Raw genomic sequence first — 15,435 nt, 5'->3', positions numbered from 1 at the left:
GTTCCTGTTGATAAGCTCCCCAGCTATGCTAGTAAGTGCCGTGGGCAGCCATAGATACGGGTGATGACATCTTGAAATGTGTTTTCACTTCTATATCAAAACAATAACTTTATTCTTTTGTTGTTGTTTTGTTTTGGCATGCCACATGCCTTGCAGGGTCTTAGTTCTCCAACCAGGGATTGAACTTGGGGCCCTGGCAGTCAGGGCACAGAGGGTTAACCACTGGACCTCCAGGGAGCTCCCCAATAGCTTCATTCTTAAAAACAACTTCATTTTTGTCACAATCAAGGGGACCTGAAGTCATATAAAACCACCTCATAACACAGCGCCCCTCAAAGTGTGGGGGGCTGTGAACAGAGACAAGATGGTAACAAGATGGTACAGAAACAGAAAGTAAGCACTTAGAATCCTTTCCATGAACATGGCTGTGACACCCAAGCATGGGATCCTTTGTAAAGTGAATAGCCTTGTTGTATTTTAGTATCGATCTGCGGTCGACTCTTTTAAAAAAAAGGAGAGAAAGAAATTCATGATAGCCAGTGCCCAGGGGAAAAGATGAACGAACAAATGAGACTTTATTTTCTTCATATAAAAATAATATCCAAAAGCACGAGCCAAAAAAACTGGCCCCTGACCATGGATAGTTTGGAAAGCACTGGTCTCCACTGTCTTTGTCTCTTTTCAGACACAAAGGGTGGTTTTAGGGTGCTTGTTTCAAAGGGGAACCTGCCACAATCGCAGCCACTTGCAAGGGTCGCTTCCAAGACAAATGCTTGTTTTGCCGAAAGTGAGAAAACATGAACTTGCTGTGGAGGGATAAGCAGAGCAGGAACCAGACTTTGGTCTCTGCTTGGGAACAAAGGGAGCCACTTTGGGTTTTTTGAAGCAGGGAAATGGCATGGTTAGGTTTGATTTTTTAATTGAGTGGACAGCACTGGGCACAGAAACATGAGTTGGGAGGTGTTTACATTTGTCTGGTCAAGAGTCAGTGGGAGCCTAGGGCTGTGCTGGTGGAGATAAAGAGAAGTCGACACATACATGAGATTTGTCCTTTGTCCTCACTTTTTAAAAATGAAGCTTGACTACATGTGTCAGGAGGTGAGGGAGAGAGTTAACTCATTTCTTGGTTTGGCTTTATTTCCTGGGTATCTTAATACTGATGGTTTTTCATAGTAATCAGGTTTCTGTGCTAGTTATTTCAAGAAAAGACAGGTGAATGGTTGGGGGTATTTGTATTGCTCTTGTATTTGCTCTTCTGTCACAATCTGCCCATTATCACCTCTATGCATTATCCTTTGACTTTACCTAAATACCTAGAGAGCATGGTTCCATCCTAATTTACTACAGAAAACCTGGTTGTTGGATCTTTTTTTTTTTTCATACTGGACCTTACAGCCTGAAAGCACAATTATAATCATATTTCCACAGCAAAAAATAATCTGAATATTTAATAGATTATATTGAAAACATGATTTTCCCAGAAATACACAGGTATGAAATCAGTTAATTAAAATTTATATTGTTTATTACATATGATAAGTGCTTGTTTACATGACTGCTAATTTCTGATAATTAAATTCAATGTGTGTGTGTGTGTGTGTGTTGAGACTATCCAGTTCCTACCCAGGGTCATGCAGTGATGCTTATAAAATTGTGGAATCAAAATCTGTGGTTGCCTTCTTTTTATTTTACCAAGTAAGAACCTAAAACCATATTTTAAAATTTTTATATCACCGTCAATTCAAAAATCTCAAAAAAAACCAAAGGATGGGAAGTAACTGAGAAAATATTATCATTTTCGCCCAATTACTTTTTAAAAACCAGCTTTACTGGAGGCATAACTTACACATTAAAAAATGCATCTATATTAAGTGAGGCAAAAAAGTAAGAGGGACCAAATTTTAGAAAGTATTAAAACTAAGAAAAAAACCCAAACAAGTTTAGGTTTTGAAAAATGCATGCATGTGTCTCTTATTTTTCTCATCTGATCGTGGATTGTTAACAATGTTATCAGGCTGGTCTGCAGGTAGAATCTGGGAGCCCCCGTTCTAGGTGGGGCTAAGAAAGGGGAACTCTTCTCAAAATAGTTTGGGGGAAGAAAAGTCATTTTTCCTCTACCCTTCTAGATTCTTGGCTGAGACATCCCTACCCCCATTAAAAGACAGAGTAGCAGGAGAAAAAACTATTTTAATTCTGTGAATACACACGGGGACCCCACAAAGATGTGAGACTCAAAAGGCAGCCAGATGATTGAGGCTTACATACCCTCCTGAGCTGAGGAAAAGGCCAGGTGTCTAGGGCTTCAAAGGGGAAAATGCAGTTTTAGAAAAGTGAAAAGAGGAAACGTTTGGGAAACAAAGGTTGTGTGCCAAGCAAATAAGTCTCTCAGGTGAAAAAGTTCTCTCTGATACTAGCTTTCTTCCTGGTACAAGTCTCTTTCTAATGTAAATTTCCCTTACAAAAGGGTAACTGTTAATAATACTCAGTTTTTAGAGCTTCTCCAGTGCTGCAGTTTCTCAAAAATATCCGCTCAAAATAATAAATATACCAAAGAGACATTTTGGGTTGGCTTCATTCTGCTCCCTCTTCAATGGAGAAAATGCAGAACTGGCACAAGTAGCTTTTGTTGGGGGCCCAGAAAATGAGAAGTGGTTACCAGCTGAGGCAAGGGTAGCCATGGGGTGGGGAAAGGGACCATTTGGGTGCATTCCTTTGTTTATTCTTTGTCTGCTCCCAATCCACTTTTCTCCTTTTTAAACTTGTTTAGCCTATCAGCTTATCACTGTGGTGATCGCAGCTGCAGGAGGTGGGCTTCTACTCATCCTGGGCATCGCACTGATTGTTACCTGTTGCAGGTGAGTGCCAAGAGTCCGCAGACTAATTCTCTTTGCCTGTGCTAAGCCAGGGTCAGTTTTTTACCCTTTTAAAAGAATGTGTGGGTTGGTTTACAGGATTAAATCCTATTGTATGACTGAACCATTAAAAAAGGAAAAAGGGAAACCCGTGATAGATAGTGCCACTGGGGAAAGAAAAGGACAGCAAATGGGATTTTCACTAAAAAAAAAAAAAAAAAAGAATATTCAAAAACACAAGCAACAGAAGAAAAGGGATTGGACTTTGGACTTCATCAAAATTAAAACTCCGCTTCAAAGAACACTATTAAGAAAGTGAAAAAAGAAAACATACAGAAGGGGAGAAAGTATTTACAAATCATATGCCTAATAAAAGACTTGTATCTAGAATATATAAGGAATCCTTACAACTGGGTAATAAAAAGGTGAAACCACAGAACACATTTTGGGACTTAGTAGAGTGTAGGGTCTTCTGTCTTGGAGCAGAAAGAATTTGACAAAGTGATGGATGAGAAGTAATTTATGAGAATAGGATGTTTTTGAGGTTTACAAGCAGGTGGTCAGGAGGGTGCTGCACTAAGAACTTAGTGGGTCATAGTTATATAATCAAAGGAAGAGTGGAGTGGGGAGATAGCCGTTGTTGAGCAGATATCAAGCTTCCATCATCAGCTCCTTCTCCCCGTCAGGCGGGGAGTTTTCTTATTCCTGCTTGATCAAGCTAGGACTATCATGGCACTGTTTGAATTAGCAGAAGGGTGGTAACCTCTGCTGAAAATGGGAAACCATCTCAGGTTTGAGCATAATGTTTTCTTTTCCCTGTATTTTTGTTTTTAGTGTGCACAGGGGAACACATCTTGGGAATCATTAACTTACTGACCTTGCTAGGCAGGATGTGGGTCTTGTTTTACCATTGTTTTATTGTTTGGGGGCATGTCTTGTGCTTGTGTGGCATGGTTTTGTTTCAGAGCAAGGCAACTTGGTTTTGTGGTTAAGCAAACCTGCTTTCTGGAGTGATCATTAACTTACAGGGGGTCTCCCATACTTTTTTCTTTACTTATGATCCCTTAGTGGGATTAATTATTTAATCACCTATTTTGTTGCTTTACTTTGTCCCTCCCTATCAAAGGCAACCAAGTTAAAAATGGGCAGAGAAATTGAATTGTCATTTCTGTAAAGGAGATATGCAAATACCCAGTAAACCTATGGAAGCATGCTCAATGTCTTTAGCAGGGAAATGCAATCAAAACCAATGGCATCAGATACCACTTCACAAACACTAAGATGGTTACTAAAGCAAACAAAAACCAGAAAATAACAAGTGTTGGTGAGAATGTGGGGAAAGTAGAACACTCATACACTGCTGGTGAAAACGTAAAGTGGTGTAGCCACTTTGAAAAAGTCGCAGCTCCTCAGAACATCAAGCAGAGTTGTTGTTTGACCCAGCATTTCCACTCTTGTATCAAAAGAAATGAAAACAGGTATTCACACAGAAACACATACATAAATTTTCATAGCAGCATTGTTCATGATAGCCAAAAGGTGAAAGTAACCCAGTATCTATCAGCTGATGGATAGATAAACAAACATATAAACAAATGTGATATATCCATACATTGAAGTGTTATTTGCCATAAAAAGGAATGAAATACTGAATCACACTATAACATGGATAAACCTTAAAAATAGTATGCTATGTGAATTAAGCCAGTCACAAAAGACCACACCTATATGATTCCGTTTATTTGAATGTCCAGAATAGGCAAATCAAATAGAGGCAAAGTAGACTGCAGTTGCCTAGGGCTGGATGGGCAGGGGCAGAACTGGGGAGGAATGGATAAGAGTGTGGGTTTATCTCTGGGTGATGAAATTGTTCTAAAATTGTACAACCGATGGCTGCGTAACCCTGAGTATACCAACAGCCATTGACTTTTACACTTTAAATGGGAAAATTAAGAAGCAAACAAAGATGAAAGGAGTTGCCTGAATATTTAGCAATGGAGAAGTGGCAGGCATATAGATAAGCAGACAGTAGTGAGCTTGGCTCTAGGCTTCCTGGATAGCAGTGGGATTGGGATTTGAATGGAAAAGGAAGAAAAAGGAGTCAGTTCCCTTCTCTATGGTTATTCAGTTAAGGGAAAACTCAGATCTGTGGTTTAGGTGGTAATAAACAGCAGGAATTACCCTGACATGACTGATGGAGGGGACCTACAAAAATAGCAATTTATCTTTTTGACCATTGACCCGAAGGACATTTTAAGATAATCTCTGTCTCCAGGAAGGCTGCAGAGGGCCAACTGCTCTCATACAGAGACGCAGGCTTCAGGGTTCAGTCTTGACCCACAGAAGCCGCCTATCTACTAAGTACCCTGTGCCAGGTAATACAGCCATTTGGGGAAAGAGAGTTTGTGACGGTTGGTCCCTGGAAGAAGGTCGTTGTGAATCATTGATTCATTGTTTGAGACCGAATGCTCCACCCCCCAGGGAGCAGCACAAAGGCAGATCTGTTCTCAGCTTGTAAGAAGAGACATCTAAGCCCCATGCTGGACATTTTAAGATCCTGAATGATTTGGTGCCTTCCCTAGAAAGTTTATTTACAGCAAAGTGAGGTAGAGGGAGGGAACTCCAGGTTATCTTACCTAGAGCAGACATCACCGAAAATGTCTGATCTGAGGCCCATTACAGAAGGTGAATAATACATCCTCCAACAATTTGCAGTTAGAGGACTCTCAATGGTAAGGAACTTGTGCTAGGGTTTCCCTGCCCCGCTGACATGAGGATCTATATGCGTATATACATAGGTGGGCATTTCTGCCAACAAAACATACTATTTTCATGGTTTGTGAAGTAGCTCTATCGTAGGAAGGGAGACCCTTCCCAGAGGCTGAGAGTGGGCTCTTGGTAACATGTGAAAATGAACTGTCCGAGGAGACACACATGCTGATAAAGCAAGAGACTTTTGTGGGAAGGGGTGCCCGGGCAGAGAAGGGCAGGGTAAGGGAACCCAGGAGAACTGCTCAGCCATGTGCCTTGCAGTCTCAGATTTTATGGTGATGGGGTTAGTTTCCGGGTTGTCTCTGGCCAATCATTCTGACTCAGTGTCCTTCCTGGTGGTACATGCATTACTCAACCAAGATGGACTCCAGCCAGGAGGATTCTGGGAGGTCGGTAGGACATATGGACTGGGGTCTCCTCTCTCCTTTTGACCTTTCCCAAGTTCTTCCGGTCCGGTTGGGTAGCTCCTTAGTTCTGAGTTCCTTACCAGGACCCCGTGTTGTAAGATAGCTCATGCACATTGCTACTATTTTGCCTGGCCAGTTTCTGCCATTGTTCCCCCTAACAGCTTCATGAAGTGGAAGAGCATAGGCCAGGGAGTTGGGAGGCCTGAATTCTAGTCCCAGCTTTGCTAGAGGCAAACTGTGACCCCAAGATAAGTCATATCCTGCACAAAGGCCCATCCCCAGAGCTCCTGGAGCAGGTTGGGAACCCCTGGACTAAAAAACCATCAAGCTCTTCCAGCTCCAAAACCTTGTGAATTTATGACTCTTGTTTCCCTGGCCACCCCCACGGTGCAGTGATCTCTGTCCCCCAATAGAGTCTAAATCTGCTCCACTGCAACTATCTTTATCTTTCTCCCCCCAGTAACCTGACCATTTGGGTTGGAAGCTTTTTGCATATTTTATTTACATCCAGTTGCATTTTTATAGGTAAATACTAAAAATAATAACAATAACAACAATTCTCAGTGGGCAATTACAAAAAAAATATAGTGGTATCTTTAGATCTATTTTTCCTTGTTAAAAAGCTTGATGGTATTTTCACAAATATCATTTCCTCACAGAACTTTTTTCAATTTTTTTTTTACCATGCAGAAAGAATAAAAATGACATAAGCAAACTTATCTTCAAAAGTGGGGATTTCCAAATGTCCCCATATGCTGAGTACCCCAAGAACCCTCGCTCACAAGAATGGGGCCGAGAAGCTATTGAAATGCATGAGAATGGAAGTACCAAAAACCTCCTCCAGATGACAGACGTGTATTACTCGGTGTGTATTCCCATGCCCAAGTGACCTCCCAGCTCCAACTTCCTTGGAGAATTAAAGGGATTCTGTTTTTTTGTTTGGGGATTTTTCTGTTTGTTTTGGTTTGGTTTTTTGATCACTACACACAACTTTCAGGATCTTAGTTTTCAACTTGCAGAATCTTAGTTTCCTGACCAGGGATTAAATGTGAGCCTTGGTAGTGAAAGAGCTGAGTCCTAACCAGCAGGCCACCAGGGAACTCCCAAGGGATTCTGTTTTGTTGTAGTAAAAACACTCCAGCTTATTAAGGGTTAAAGAGAATGATGGCCTATACCTTTGACTCATACAACTTAATATTCAATTTCTTACTATCTCTTTGCATAGTATTTATTAGTTTCGACATTGACATATGACGAGTACTTCTACAGAGCAGAGTGTGTACTTTATGAGGTTGTAGCAATAAACTTCTTGTCACTGAGCCTGCTTTTAAGTTATAGGACTGGAAGCTAAAAGATAGAGAAAGAATTTAATGGTATTTAGTCTTTGACCCTTTCATTTTTGTCTCTTGTCTGCCATGCTTTTTATCACGTGGTTCGGTAGTTGAAAGTGAGGGACTGGGAAAAAGTGTAAAGAGAATAATTCAATGTCATCTTCAACCAGCACTTGTCTAAAGGTTTAGAAGATTCAACAGGTTTTTAATAATTTGCTACGTCTGGCCCTGGCCTGGGTTGTTTGGAAAGAGGGGAGACCACCTCGAACCCTTGCTTCTTCTGTCCCATGTTGAATAACCCGTGTCATATTCCCATGCCTGCTCAGTTCTTTTGTGTTACACTGCATCAGCCATAAAGCAAACACAGGCAGGGATACCTGAGCTGGAAAATAAACAACCATCAGGTGATTTCTGCCCTGCAAAGCCGTTAGAGGTACAGCAATGAAACCTTGCCTGTGAGGACTTAATCGCTTTAGGCAATCCTGTTAACAGCACAACACCTCTGGTTGTTATAGACATTAACCTGTGGGTTTAGACTTTGGATGGGAGAGGCGATTCAAGCTAAGGAAGCTGTAGTTTCAATAGACTGTGAAAAATTTGAACCTGGCCTAGAAGAAAAACAAAAAGAAATAAGGGAAAAGATAAGCATAGATACGAAGATCCATCTAGTTCAAATGTTCCTGTTGGTATCCCCACATAGTGTTAGTCACTCAGTTGTGTCCAACTCTTGGCGACCCCATGGACTGTATCCCGGCAGGTTCTTCTGTCCATGGAATTCTCCAGGCAAGAATATTGGAGTGGGTTGCCATTTCCCTTCTCGCGGGGATCTTCCAGACCCAGGGATTGAACCCTGGGTCTCCTTCATTGCGGGCACATTCTTTACCATCTGAGCCACCAGGGAAGCCCTATTTGCACATAAGGGCTTTGCTTTCCCCTTCGTCTGTCAGGCAAGTTCTTTTCCTCTGATAACTGCAGCTGAAACTAAGCAAGTATTTCTCCTAGGGGTGCCCGCACCCTCACACACACCCTTCTCTAGAGGCTCCTCAGCCCCTGGGCAGCGCCAGGACAGAGCAGCTGACAGGCCTGTGGCATCACAAGACCCGCCTTTGCTGTGTGTTCCCCGGCCATTAGCTAAAGAGTTGTCTTACAGAGATGCAGTCATGAACTTAAATGAGCCCCGTCTTCATTTCAGACAGTAGGCTGAGCAGTCTGTAGAGGCAGAGTCCAAGTTTAGGGGCTCCTTTTGCATTAGGTAGGTAGTCACGACCCACTAAGCTCGATTTGATCAGAGACACCTGAGAATCAGCCCACCTCCTGCTTTGGGGTCCTAACTCCCTCCGATGGGTGGCCAGACAACCTTGCAAAACCTTGCAAAGGCCAGGCCCCTGTCTCAGCTGGAATGGTAACATACCGCTAAATGCCATAGAGGGTCTAAAGCCATTGTGCTGGGGCTTCCCCGGTAAAGAATCAGTGGTAAAGAATCCACCTGCCAATGCAGGAGACTCAGGTTTAATCCCTGACCAGGGAACATGCCACAAGCTGAGAAACAGCTCAGCCTGCAGGCCACAACTGTTCAGCCCGTTGTGCTCTAGAGCCTGGGAGTTGCAACTCCTGAAGCCCAAGTGCCCCAGAGCCTGTGCTCTTCAAAAAGTTAAGCTCCTGTAATGAGAAACCTGCACAGCAACGAAGACCCCAGTACAGTCATAAATAAATAAATAAAATTATTTTTAAAAAGTAAAGCCTTTGTGCTCCAGAGAGAAATGCCTTTTTAAAAGTCAGAATAGTAATTAGATAATCATTACTTTTGATAATAATGAAGAGAATAATTAACCCAGGTCTGGGTCGCTGGGCTGCTCTTGATTGTATAATGTTTCTAAAACTCTGCCCTTAAAATATGGGCAAAGGGATCCCAGGTTCCATAAAGAGACAATCTGGGAGGTCCTGACTTGTAGGTGAGACCTTGCTCTGCTAAGTCTAGCTGCCTCCATTTTAAATTCATCAAAATGTAGCATTCGTTGTTTCTTTTTTTGTTATCTGTTAGATTTAAACCTAAGATTAAATTGACTTTTCTTCTTTTCTCTTTGGCCACCAGCCCTCAAGTGTAAGGAATCCTGAACTTGAACGAAATGGACTCTACCCGGCCTACACTGGATTGCCAGGATCACGGCACTCTTGCATTTTCCCCGGACAGTATAACCCATCTTTCATCAGTGATGAGAGCAGGAGAAGAGACTACTTCTAAATGCAGAAGAGAGAGGGGCCCCTTGCTCTGACTGCACCAGGGGAGCACCGCCCAGGGGCTGCTCCCAGGACTAGTGGAGCCATCCCTGAGCAGCCCGCAGAAAGGGGATGGGCTTGGGGGTCCTGACCGTAGTGGAGGGGCCAGCTGGAGCCCCTGGATGGGGAGCTGCAGGCTGCTCACCTGGCACCTTCATTGCTACTGTGAATGTGAACACGGGCCAATCCAGTCAAGTCCCCGTGTGACCGCAGCATGGCCACAGCTCTGGAGTGGCTGTTAGTTAGAGCTGATCACTAGGCATCCGTGCAGGAACCCAGGTTTTCCTCAGTTTGCACTTTAGTAAATGCAGAAGGAAGGAGGGAGGCCTCCTTTTGGATTCTTTCCAAGACTGCTCTAGAAAGAAGGCCTCTTCTCCACAGACACTTCCATGGAACTCTATTCGGCGATTCATTTACAGTGAAATACTGTCTCTTTCGTTGTTTTCCCGCCCAGTAGCTACGAGCTGAACAGTAGATGCCAAAGGACATGCCACTAGTGTTTGGAGATGCTGCAAGTTAATATGCAGCATTTTCACACCCTCCTAAGTCATCTTGTGCAACTCCTCCAAGCAAACCCCTAGATGGAGGAACCGAAACTTGTGAGGCATAGCACACAGCTCCAGTTTGTTTTCTTTGGTCAAAGGGACACCTTTATCTAGGATTATTTTTTTTTCCTTTGTGGTTACTTCTCATGTTACCATTCATGTCTGGATCAGAGCAAAACAAGTTTCATTTGATTCTAGTTGGAGGCATCCAGCCTCCCCATGGTGAGCCCTGCGGGCATTGGGCAAAGACCCTGGGGGAAGGTGCTGGCCCTGAGGGTGCTGCACGGGGCATGGCTCAGACCTCCGCCCTTGAGGCCAAGGTCGCTGTGTGTGGAGCAAAAGTCTGAATGTAGGTTGGGTCCAAGCTGGTAGGTACTTCATCACTAATGGAAAAGCAGCTGAATGTGGTTCAGGAAACGGGCTGAACAGGTGTGTCCATTTTCTGAGACGCCAGTGCTTTGGGAAGCCGGGTATGCAGTTCCTAAGGAAGAAAGGGGAGCTGGGCTGGAACCACATGTACGTCTACGTACCCACCAGCGTGGCATCTTTGCTAGGAGCCCTGATCTCGTCCACAGACTCGTTGGTTCAGTGGTTCAGCCAACCACTCAAAGCTATTTATTCATTGAAGAAATAACTTATTTTCTCTCAAACAGTAATTTGTAACTACAACTACGGAGTTCCCTCCTGAAACAGGGGTATAATTCAAGTTAGCAACGGAGAACTAAAGACTGCTGGCTGTTTAGGGAATGGAGCGTCTGCCTGCGGGGAGGAGGCTCCACGAATTTGTATGAGACTGTGGCGTGGGTCCTGCCAGGGGGCATATCCAGTGCTGTGCCTTTGCCTGCTGCTGTGGACCCATGATCTTTGTCATCTGCTTTTGAACATCCTGGTTCAGGATGAAGTGAACACAGAAGTAAAATAACTGTTCCCATCCTAACCCTTGGAGTGCAGTGACACCCACACTTTTGGAAATGGTGCAGCCTTTGGAGACCATTCTAGCCCAGGCATGGTTGTTCCTTCAGGGTTCTCTAATCTCTTCAGAATGAATCTAATCCTAGTGTAATCCTCATCCTAACAGTTTTGAGTGCAAATTTCTGAGTCGCATGGTCTGCACAAGTCACCGTCACCCCACCACAGCCAGATTACTCTTCAGGTGTGATCACTTAGTGGTTTAATTGCATTCATCTCATGAGACACATGGAAAGAATCCTGCTTTTTGTCAGTGGGTGCCAACTTAACATTTCATAGCGTCACCTGTTAGAGATCTTGGGTCTTGCCTCTCTCCGTGCAACCAGACTTGCCTTTCTGTGCCTCGTGGGCTCTCATCTAACTGGAGAGCTCGAGCTCCTAGCCTCAGCTCACCTGAGCCAGCAGGCCGGGCCGTGAGGAGGCTGCTGCTTCCAGGCTCCTGCTGCAGAGCCTTGTCGGCCCCCAGGACCCAGGGCCACAGTGGGGGCCATCCCCAGGCATACATGGCCGCCGCCTACAGCTGACATCACAACTGGTAGGTCATCTCCTGTGCCGGGGCCAGAAGCTATACTCTTCACCGAATGAAGTGTCCTGTCCCCAGAGTGTTCTGGAGCAGAATCCCAACGTCCAGAACAGAGTGTGCTGTGAGTTTCAAGGAGGCTTTCCTGGGAGTGGGTTTTGTGCATGTGAAGTGGATTGAGAGTGTTGTTGTTTCTTTTACTGTGAAAAAGGAAGCACCCGCAAGGCTGAGGTCACATCACATATGCAGTTCCTAGGCGGCTCGTGGGGGTCGGGGGTTAGGGTGCCGGTGCTGGCTGCCCGCCTGGGTGAGGAAGGGAGAGGCTGGCTTCATTCCTGCTTGGGGTTAAAATACTTTCAGAAAGGTCCTCCCTGAGCTGAGAAACAGCTGGTGGGGCAACAGCCCCGGGACTGAGGGGTCAGGCTGGAAGCATCCCTGGTGCCCAGGAGTCCAGGCACAGGTTCAGGTTAGTCCACACACCTGGAGTGATTCCTGCTCACAGAAATGCCTTGGTCCTGTGTGGGGCCCCACTTGAGGAAGCTGCCCATGAGACGCTCAGACCTCGTAGGAAAGTGTGGGGCTGCATGGAACCCCCATGTCCTGCAGCATGCCAGAGCGTGGTGACTGTCAGAGCAGGGCAGTGCTCACTGGGGCCTGCCATCATCTGTGGAGTCTGCTGAAGCTCCGGAGGGTCTGAAATCTGGTGTCTTCTTTGCCCCATGAGCCAGCCTTGCTAAAGATATTTTAGAAAGCCTAAATAGTCCCAATGAGCATCTCACGTGTTCCCACCAGAGCCAGGCTCTGTGCAGAGTACCTGGCCTCACCACACCTTTGTGAGGTGGGCGTGAAAGGGCCCATTTTTCGGACATGGGAAGCTTCAGAGGGGATCAGTACCTTGGTTTAGAGAGCCAGGACCCATACCCTCTGCCTGGCTTCCTCTTCCCACTGTACCTCTTGCCTCACCTCCCTGGCGGATGCCTCACCATCCAGTATCAAAGAGAGCTTGAGAGAGTGGGCTTAAAAGTTGCATTTTTAAAGAACTTTAATATTGTTAAGCAGTAGCTAAACTAATGCCACAAAGTACAAAAATAAAATGTTGAAAAGTCCTTTCAGGTCCTTACATGTATTGCTTGGATGCTTGTGGTCATTATTAATAGTGGCTGGCTCATGCTTCTTAGCAAGGAGCATACTGGTACGTGGCTTTGGATAAAGGAAGTGTATGATGACCTGGGTTTTTGATAGATGCAGCCAGACTTAGTCATCCTTCTGAGCACTGCCTTGCCCTGTTCCTGTGGTGAGGCTGTGTTTCCCACATATTGGAAGCATGTTTTTGTGAATATTATCAGTCTGGAACGTATTGAGTTGAATGTCTTAGATGCTGACAAATCTTCCTTCTTTGACAAAAGTTTGTTTTCAAAAGCAGCTAAGTCATTTAGAGCCAAAATTGCTGAATGGAGAATGTAACCATGCTGGTTTATCAGCATTTGAGGTCAAGAACTAAGATGTAACTGTTAAGTTCTTGAAGAGGTTGTTCTTAATGTTGGCCCAAATGGGAGGGCAGCATCTTTGCAAAGATGAGATGGGACGGCCGCCCATGAAAATGTCTTTGAAGGATGATGTTCATTTAGATGTAAAAGTTCCCAGAGTAGACACATCAAGGTCAGTCCTCACATGTGACTTTTTGGAGCCTCCATTAAGCCATCTTGCCAACTGTCAGGGCATCCCGTTGCCTGTAACTGTGAATGCTGCTGGCAGAAGCGAGAGTGTCCAGGCCAACTGTTCCTGGCTTAGTTTAGTTGAAGTAAAAATAATGAAGTGAAATACACCCCAAATTAGGGTTTTGACCCATAGTTCTAAGATACACTGATTTCAAAACTAGAGCGCTTCTTTGGAGAGAGGAAGAATGCAAAGTTCAGTATCTCAGTATTTTGTATCTTATTGAACACCACCCTTAAGATCAGAGAGATTCTTTTCTGTGTGAAACTTTTGTGGGGATTAGAAGGGACATTCCATTTCTTCCTTCTTGACAAAGCGTCATTCAGAGGTTCTCCTATGCATTCTTGGAAACAGATACAGTTTTGTAGAGTTGGCTGTTGAGTATGTATTCTTTTTCTTTTCTTGAATCCCCAGAGAAAGGAACTACTTAAACTACTAGAAAGATTAAAGTATTAAATGTCAGTTAATTTGTTGTGCTAAAGTATCTTTTCAAGCATGTTATAATCCATCCTATTTAATTTTAAGTGTTCACAGAAAACCCTGTGCAACTCAAGGGGACAATTGAAGTCTAAAAAGAGACATATACTGGCTCTGTCTTCTAGGCATTGTAAAGAGCACATTTAAAAGAAACTGTATGTTAGATTCTGGCTTTATCTTTTTTCCCATCTTGGATACATAATAGTGCACTTCAGGTGCAGTTTTTGGGTAGGAGGGATGAGACTACACAGGGATGGGAATGGAACCAGTCTACCTGGGAACCAGTCAACCCAGGTTTCTGTATTATTTTGCCTGTTTCTTAAAAGACCTCTCATCAGGGGTTGATGTGAGTTTTGTTAATGTTTGTGTTGCTGGATTTTTGGTTAAATGAAGCCTGTAGCTGGAAAATTAACTTTCTGAGTTTTCACATTGTCCCAAATTTCTCTTTGCAGACCTTTAAACCTTAGCCCCTGGTTGATTGTGTTAAATCCATTACAAGAATGTTATTTAAAGTTGTATTATAATTGCAACCTTCACTAATTATTCAGTACTGTAGCAGCAAAATATTATTTGTAAGAATTCAATTATTTTTATACTTATACCCACTATTAAGTCTGGCGTTCTAGTCAGTAAAATGATGCAATAAAATGAATATCATTTTCACTGTGTTTTTCTGTTGATAACAAACAGACCACCTCAGAGTACAACAGGTTCGTTTCATGAGAGCATCGTTTAAACGGTGGAGCTGCACCATGAACTCTTACGTGGCAGAGCAGGGACTGAGTCATTTCTGTATGCTCAGTGCCCAGGATGGGTGAGGAAATATGCTCTTGATGATGGACGGATGGGCAGATGGATTGACCTAAATGATGAAAAGTCTACTTCAGGCTTAACATCTGCTTTTGTTTGCTGTTCTTTCTGTGTGTTGGAGAGAGCCAGTAACCAATCTTTGGACACAAAATTTCCTCCTGAATGCCTCCCAACCACCACTGGGTTTCTGAATGCCTGAATGCCTCCCACCACCACTCTTCAGGTTTCTGAGGAGAAGGTAAAGTAAGCATATCTGTTCTCTGTGGTGGAGAGAAGTTGGAGCTTGAGGATGATGAGCTGTGGGCCTCATATTTACACGGCCAGTGAGTGTGGCAGCTTGGCTGATTGTTTGTTCATTAATTGCTTATTTGAGGGCCTTTCATGATAGGGATGGATGAGCCTTTTGGATGCTTTGTGACAGTAACCTTGGCATTAGGAGACATCAGTAATAGCATCTTGGGACATGAAGGTGACCTTTTGGCATATTAGATCAGGGTTGGAGCCCATCAAACATCTCTGAATGGAAATGAGCAGCACACTGCTTTCTGTCCCATCATTTAATCTCTGATGAGACCTTAGCAGAAGCTGCTGACTATGACCCTGTTCACATTCCCAACCAGCTCAGCCAGACATTGTAAACATCACAGCATGTCCACACCCACTCTCCCCTGGGAACTGTTTAGATCTGCTGTCTAAACACAAGCTAACCTGAGTACTTGTCCTACCTATTTGTCCTACCTATACCTCTGGCCTGGCAAT

The 15,435-nt window shown here is 44.0% G+C and overlaps 1 protein-coding gene across 1 annotated transcript in view; it reads left to right on the top strand.

Moving 5' to 3' along the window:
* The window catches only part of HEG1 (heart development protein with EGF like domains 1), an 83,821-nt gene extending 69,292 nt beyond the window's left edge, over positions 1-14,529 (top strand). The window contains exons 16-18 of the mRNA XM_065942267.1: positions 2,768-2,855; positions 6,722-6,896; positions 9,455-14,529. Of these exons, the coding sequence (XP_065798339.1) occupies positions 2,768-2,855; positions 6,722-6,896; positions 9,455-9,604 (413 nt within the window). The 3' untranslated portion in view covers positions 9,605-14,529. The remainder of the gene's footprint in view (positions 1-2,767; positions 2,856-6,721; positions 6,897-9,454) is intronic.
* Positions 14,530-15,435: the final 906 nt, after the last annotated feature.

The sequence above is a fragment of the Muntiacus reevesi genome, chromosome 8, assembly GCF_963930625.1.
Source record: "Muntiacus reevesi chromosome 8, mMunRee1.1, whole genome shotgun sequence".
Lineage (NCBI taxonomy): Eukaryota > Metazoa > Chordata > Mammalia > Artiodactyla > Cervidae > Muntiacus > Muntiacus reevesi.
The sequence above is the reverse complement of the archived record's forward strand: the minus strand, read 5'-3'. Positions and strand labels throughout refer to the sequence as shown.